General features: G+C 63.2%; 1 protein-coding gene across 1 annotated transcript in view; it reads left to right on the top strand.

The window, feature by feature from the left end:
• Nucleotides 1-5199, top strand: part of COPE (COPI coat complex subunit epsilon) — a 17925-nt gene extending 12726 nt beyond the window's left edge. Inside the window, exons 5-10 of the mRNA XM_007116946.3 lie at nucleotides 442-495; nucleotides 999-1080; nucleotides 2229-2384; nucleotides 3646-3714; nucleotides 4797-4871; nucleotides 5023-5199. Coding sequence (XP_007117008.1) covers nucleotides 442-495; nucleotides 999-1080; nucleotides 2229-2384; nucleotides 3646-3714; nucleotides 4797-4871; nucleotides 5023-5070 — 484 coding nt within the window. The 3' untranslated portion in view covers nucleotides 5071-5199. The remainder of the gene's footprint in view (nucleotides 1-441; nucleotides 496-998; nucleotides 1081-2228; nucleotides 2385-3645; nucleotides 3715-4796; nucleotides 4872-5022) is intronic.
• The last annotated feature ends 1542 nt before the right edge of the window (nucleotides 5200-6741 follow it).

A 6741-nucleotide genomic window follows, 5' to 3' on the forward strand; every position in this document is an offset into this window, starting at 1 on the left:
GCTGGCGCGGGGGGGGGGGGGGGGGGGGGGGGGTGGTGGGTGTGGGCGCTGAAAGCAGGGAGCAGGTGCTCCCCTGCAGCACTTCATCTGGGACTCTGGAAAGGAGAGGGGGGTACAGATGGGATGGCCTGCCACGGGGCGGGCAGGGAGCGGGCCACAGGCCTGAGGACCCCATGGGAGCTCCTGGCCCAAGCACACTCAGCAGAGACAGGCGGGAGTGCAGGGCCTGGGAAGCGATGGGGTGCTCTGCCCAGCGAGCAGCGCCCAGGTCTGAGTTGGGCCCCGCTGGGCTGACAGTCAGCCTCAGTGTTCCCCTCTGTAAGGCGGGGCTGGTGGCCTGAGCACTCAAGGGTAGGTTTCTGGAAGGCGGTGCTTACACAGAGTGAGCTGGTGGAGGGTAAAGTGGGGTGGGAGTTCACTGGCTGCCTGCCCTTCCCACAGCATGGCCATGACGGTGCAGATCCTGCTGAAGCTAGACCGCCTGGACCTCGCCCGGTAAGCCCCTGCCCCCGGGGCTGCTGGGCTGTGGCCTGTGCATCGGGGGTATCTTAGCAACGGCCAGGCCATGTTGGGACCCCGTGTTCTCCAGCAGCCAGGCCTCTGTCTTCAAGGGCGCACGCGGCATGGGGACCACCCAGAGCCCTCCCCCTGGCTCTGATTATCAGTGACACGAGTGTTTCTCCATTTATTTCATTCTAGCCCATTGGGGTCACTGCACCATTGTTTACCTGCCCTTCTCTGCAGGGTGTTGCCTGGGACAAGGGGCGTCACTGTCTGTGCCTCAGTTTCCTTCTGTGAGGCAGGCAGCAGGGCCCATCTTGCAGGGTTGGGGTGGGCTTTGCAAGCACGCAGAGGCGTGTGCAGCCGTCAATGGGGGGTGGCTGGGCTGGGGCCTGAAGTTCTGGGGCCTTGTGAGCAAGGAACTCGGGCAGGGGTGGGGCACAGTGACTGGCCACTCAGCCACCGGGCACCTTCCCGCCTCTCTCCTCTGCCCCCAGGAAGGAGCTGAAGAAAATGCAGGACCAGGACGAGGACGCCACCCTCACCCAGCTGGCCTCCGCCTGGGTCAGCCTGGCTGTGGTGAGCACCCGGCTTGTGTGTGGGCATGAGAGACAGGAGTATCCGGGAGCCAGGAGGTGGCGGCGACCCCCTGTGCGCAGCGCTGGCTGCTCCTGTGGGGAGGGTGCAGGTGGGGTTCCACAGACGCACTGGACCTCCTGCTTTCTTGGGGGCTAGTCCCCTGGAGGAGCCCCAGCACGTTTTCCCCCTCTCTCGGCTTGACCCCTTCCGGCTTCTTGCAGCCGAGAGGCTTGGCCAGAGCCAGAGTGAACAAACTGGGGGTTTATGGAACCGGACTCGGCGTACCTCTGCCTGCACGCACACCCCCCGCCCCCCAGCCCGGGTGCACGGAGCCAGCCAGCTGGCAGCGCACCCTCCTCTGAGGTCTGGCCCTGGCCTTGGCTGCTGCTCAGCTTGCTCTCCGGGCTCCCGGCACAGGGTTGGTGCCATTATCCCCCTCGCACTTTCCCCCCTCGAGCCCAGCCCCCCGCCCCCACGTGCCTGGGCACCCCTCTCCCGGCAGCAGCCCCATTTCTGGATTTGGACATTTGGCTTCCTTTCTCTGAGTCACTCTTTCGTACGGGCCTCTTAAATTGTGCTCCTCGTCTGTGTGCACCTGCACATCCTTTTGCAGGCCTGAGGCCTCACCCCACAGTATCCATTCAGTTTAGTGGGACAAACCCAAACAGCTCTCTCCCATAGCCTAGCAATCTTTCACAAGCACATCTTGGTCTCAGGTTCCCCTGCAAGTGTGGCGCTGTGTCTTTACCAGGCGAACAGAACCTTCTATTCAGAATTCGGGCGGTCGGGGTCACGGCTGCTGGAGCAGAAGCCGCCCCGATGGGCCGTGTGTCCCAGTGGTCCCAGCTCAGACCTTGACACAGCTGCCCGTGCACTGATTCTCCCTCTCGAAGCCGAGGCTTTCGAGTCTGTAAACGTAGGGCTTGGGGAGCCAGGTTTGAGGGGGTCTGCGTGCCGCCTCGGCCCCTTCACGGCACTAGCTGCACAGGGGTCTCTTCGGGGAAGGGGGTGGTGTCCAAAGAGTGCCTGCCGTGGGCCGGCTGCACGGGGATTGTCTCCACAAAGTGCTGGGATCCCTCCAGGAGGGAGCAGGCGGGGTAGGGCCGGGCGGCAGGGTGACAAAGCGGTGACGTCAGCTGTCCCTTCAGGGTGGTGAGAAGCTGCAGGACGCCTACTACATCTTCCAGGAGATGGCTGACAAGTGTTCGTCCACCCTGCTGCTGCTCAGTGGGCAGGCAGCCTGCCACATGGCCCAGGGCCGGTGGGAGGCCGCGGAGGGCGCGCTGCAGGAGGCGCTGGACAAGGTATGGGCAGGCGCGGCCCCACCCCAGAAACGGGTGCGCCAGAGACCCCGTGGCCTGCCCCGTGGCCATGTGGGGATTTTAATGCCGTATCAGTTAAAACTCGGGATCGCAAGCGTACAATCCTGATTCTAACTTCTCTTGGAAACGCGAGTATCCCGTCGGCCTGAGCTGAGCAGACCCACACCGTCTCCTCTTCACTGACACCTTGGCTGCCTGGCCCGGGGCCTTTCGCGGTGACCCCTCACCTGGGTCTGTGCTTGGGAGAGACAGCTCCCGTTTGCTGCCGAGGGGAGAGCAGGCTGCCGACGGGAGGTGTCGCCCCTGCCCATCCTTGTGGAGCAGGGGGCCTGGAGCGCTGCCCTCGGGGCTGCCGCACTTGTCTTCTCACGGCTGCCATCTGAAACGTTGTTTGATATAATGAGAAACTGACACCAGTGGGAAGCTTTCTCCGTGCTCGGCTCTGCGAGGGGCCGAGCTATCGTCAGAAGGTCGTTGGCCGAGTGGGGACAGGCTGAGGGGAGTCAGTCGGGTCCTCCTGCTGCCTGGCGTCGTCGGGCTGCCTGTGTGGAGCCGCCTCGCCTACCAGAGCGCCCCGTGCTGGTGGGGAGAATGCGGGCCTCTGCAAAGAAGGGCAGCATGGGGTGGAGCCAGATCTGTGCAGGCGGCCTAGGTCCCTGCAGCCCCTCGAGCCTGTGGCGCCCTGCATCCTGAGCGGCACGTCCCTGCCTCGCCCCAGCCAGGGGCTCTGGCTGGGGTTCCTGGCCAAGGCAGCGGCCGAGCTGATTCCCAGAGTTCCCTGTGCCTCAGAGCCCAATATGGGCGGGTGGGGTGAGGTCACCCCCTTGGAGTTTCTGGTAATTTCCCGCAGCTTCCTGCCAGTGCCCCTAGGGAGCAGGCAGGGCGGGAGGGGTCTGTCCCACGGTCTCAGGCCTCATTGTAGCAGCAGGAGGAGCAGCTAGCTGGGCTGTGATAGGTTGAGGCTGCCTTGGTCTGGACTCCATTACTTTGAGATTTGTGATAAAAACGCCCCTCCCAACTTGCGACAAGCAAGGGGGCTCTGTGTCAGACTGGTCTGCACATGAAGCAACACGCTCACTGGGAAAGCAGCTGGTGTGGGGAGGCAGGAGGGAGGGCCCTGAGGTCACTGCCTTGCGGAGCGGCCAGTGGTGGGGGCATGCTGGGTCTTGCAGTCCCAGCCCTGCTTGAGATGGGGGCCTGGAGGAGCTGACCCTGCCTGTCTGGCGTCCCCTTGTGTTGCCAGGACAGCGGCCACCCTGAGACGCTGATCAACCTCATCGTCCTGTCCCAGCACCTGGGCAAGCCTCCCGAGGTAGGACCCTCCCCACCCTCAGCCAGGTGCAGGAGGGTTTTCCGGCCCTCACCATGCCAGCCTGGGGTGGGCAGGGGTCTCTGGTATGGCCCCGGCTCTAGAGGGAGCTTGGGGCCTCAGGGTCTGAACTTCAAGGTTGGCCTGGCCTTGGGGCAAAAACCTGTTCCCCACGAGTGGGTGCAGCTGAGATCGGCCCCGGGAAGCTGGCATTGCAAGTACTCTCCCAGGGTCCCCACCCTGGTCGGGGCTGCAGGTCAGCTGCTCTGTGGGTCCTACGGACAAGTGGTCTGAGGCTCAGGGCTCCCAGGCTGGGGCTCGGCCTGTGCCACCTCAGGGTTGGGGGCGGACACCAGGACAGAGCAACAGGGCTCAGGGGAGCAATTCTGCTGAGCCTACCTTGTCTGAGGGCGGGGAGGAGGACTCTGGGGCACTGCCCCATTTAGGTGCCTTGCCCAGCTGGCCAGGGGCCTGCCTCAGGGCTTCATGATGGACTGTCACCACTTCCTCGAAGAAGAGCCCCCCAGACAGCCTCAGTGCTGGGGTGGTGCAGGACAGATAGGACGACTCTCCCTCTCACCGCTGAGACATCCCCAGACTATCAGTTTTGGAGAAACAGAGGCAGACAGACGTCCCTAGCCCCACATGGTCAGGGCTGAGCCTGGCGGGTAGGGCAAGGCTGCGAGCGAGGGCTCCAATCCCCAAGCCTCTGAGGTGTCTCCATACGACGTGCCCAGAACAAATCCATCTCCTTTCCCAGCCCCGTGCCCCCTGACCTGCCTTCCACTCCTGGCCCCCTGCCTCTCCCAGGGCCTGGGTCCCTGCCCAGCCCACATCCCTGAACCTGGTGCATGCTTCACCCATGTGCCAAGTGCAGGCTCTGTGCCAGTGGTGCTCCCCACCTGCCAGGGTCCTCTCTAATTCAGCATGGTTCCGGGGCGGCAGGGTGTGATGGAGAAAATGTGGGGAAACCAGGGCTATTGCCTGGGTCTGGCCAGGTGGCCCTTGTTTCACCCCACTCCCTACCCTGCAGGTCAGAGCCACCATGGGGTCCCCATATTTAGCTAACCTTGCCCACCCCACAGGTGACAAACCGCTACCTGTCCCAGCTGAAAGACGCCCACAGGTCCCACCCCTTCATCAAGGAGTACCAGGCCAAGGTGAGTCCGTGCAGGCGGCCCGTCTCTGAGCCCTAGACCCCCCCAGCCTCTGCCAGGCAAAGCGCGGAACTGGGGGCCTGGCTCACACGTTCTCCCCTTTCTCTCTCTGCCCACCCCCATCCCCCTTCCCCGCCCCCTATTCACGTTGAAGGAAAACGACTTTGACCGGCTGGTGCTGCACTACGCCCCCAGCACCTGAGACCCGCCCCAGACTGTTTCCGGAGCTGTGGGGATACAAGGCCAGGGCTGTGCTGCCCTCTCCACCAGAAGCAGAGGCTGGAAGCCCAGCCCAGCCCCCTTTTGTCAATAAATGTCTCCACTCCAGGTATCCCCACCGGATCCATGTTTGCTCTAGCCATTTTGAGGGGAGCATGTGGGAACCAAGGCTCAGATGGGAGGGGCCTGGGCACCATCACCCAGGGCTGTTGCTGGGAGGGGGCCCTGGTGACCAGGGTCTGTGAGCAGTAGCTGCACAGGCTCCCCTGCCCTCAAGCAGCCACCTCATGTTGCTGAGCTGCAGGTGGCACAGCCGTGTCCCGCAAGCCCAGCTGGCATCCAGGGAAGCTGCGGCACAGAGAAGTCACAGCCATCACAAGGGGCACCAGGATTTAAACCCAGGACCCCTGGGTGGTCTGCAGGTGGTGAGGGTGCCAGAAGCACTCAGGCTCAGCCAAGTGGGGAGGGTATGTACCGGGTCCTCACAGGAGTAAACCTCAGCCCCCCAGACCCCTGCTCCTTGCTGCCCTGTGATGAGTCATGAGCCAAGACAGACCCACGGTGGTCGGGGCTGTGGGTGCCGGAGCGCTGCTGTGGCCAAAGCACCGATCTCCCTGCCCAGAGAGAGAAATGCATAGTGAGCGCCCCTCGATAAGAAGAAGCCAAGGGCTTCCCTGGTGGCGCAGTGGTTAGGAATCCGCCTGCCGATGCAGGGGACACGGGTTCGAGCCCTGGTCTGGGAATATCCCACACGCTGCGGAGCAGCTAAGCCCGTGCGCCACGACTGAGCCTGCGCTCTAGAGCCCGCGAGCCACAACTACTGAGCCCATGTGCTGCAACTCCTTGAACCCCGCGTGCCTAGAGCCCGTGCTCCGCAACAACAGAAGCCACCGCAATGAGAAGCCGGTGCACCGCAAAGAAGAGTAGCCCCCGCTCGCCGCAACTAGAGAAAGCCCGCCTGCAACAGTGAAGACCCACGCAGCCAATCAATCAATCAATCAATTTATTAAAAAAAAAAAAAAAAGCTAAACAACAGAGGGAGGGAGGGGAGTGGCCGGGGCCTCTGGGATGAGGTCACCATTGAGCTGTGTCCACCAAAACAAGAAGGATCTGCCAGGACAGGTTCTGGGGCGACGAGCATCCTGGGCAGTAGATGTGCAAAGACGCTGAGGCCACACTGGACTCAGTGAGCTCTACAGGGCTCTGTCTCTGGGCCAGTGTCTGGGTAGGGAAAGAAAGATACTTGGGCTCTGAGAGCCTGGCCTCATTTGCCTCAGAGGTGGCCTTGGGAACCCCTGTCCTTGATTGCCAAGACAAGACATAGAGCAAGGGACCCCCAGCATCAGGACCCGCCCCCAGCCCCTCCCTGCCTGGTGCGGATGCCCCAGGGCAGGGGCATCAGTCAGGGGCGGTGGTGTGTAGGGGGAGTGGGCTGAGATGAGCTCCCTGGGCAAGAGGAGGCCTGCCCTTTCAGGTCGGGCAGGGTATGGGTGCCATCCTTGGGACCTCGGCAGCCCCTCACTGAGCCCCGGTGCCTGGGAGCTCTGTTTTCCAGCTGCCAGCACCGGGAGCCACTTTCTGTTTCCGCTCTGCACCCACACATTGGCAGCCTCCTATCTGGGCCCTGCCAAAATGAAACGCGAGGCTGGGCTGG

This window comes from Physeter macrocephalus, unplaced genomic scaffold (genome assembly GCF_002837175.3).
Source record: "Physeter macrocephalus isolate SW-GA unplaced genomic scaffold, ASM283717v5 random_72, whole genome shotgun sequence".
Taxonomy (NCBI): Eukaryota; Metazoa; Chordata; class Mammalia; order Artiodactyla; family Physeteridae; genus Physeter; species Physeter macrocephalus.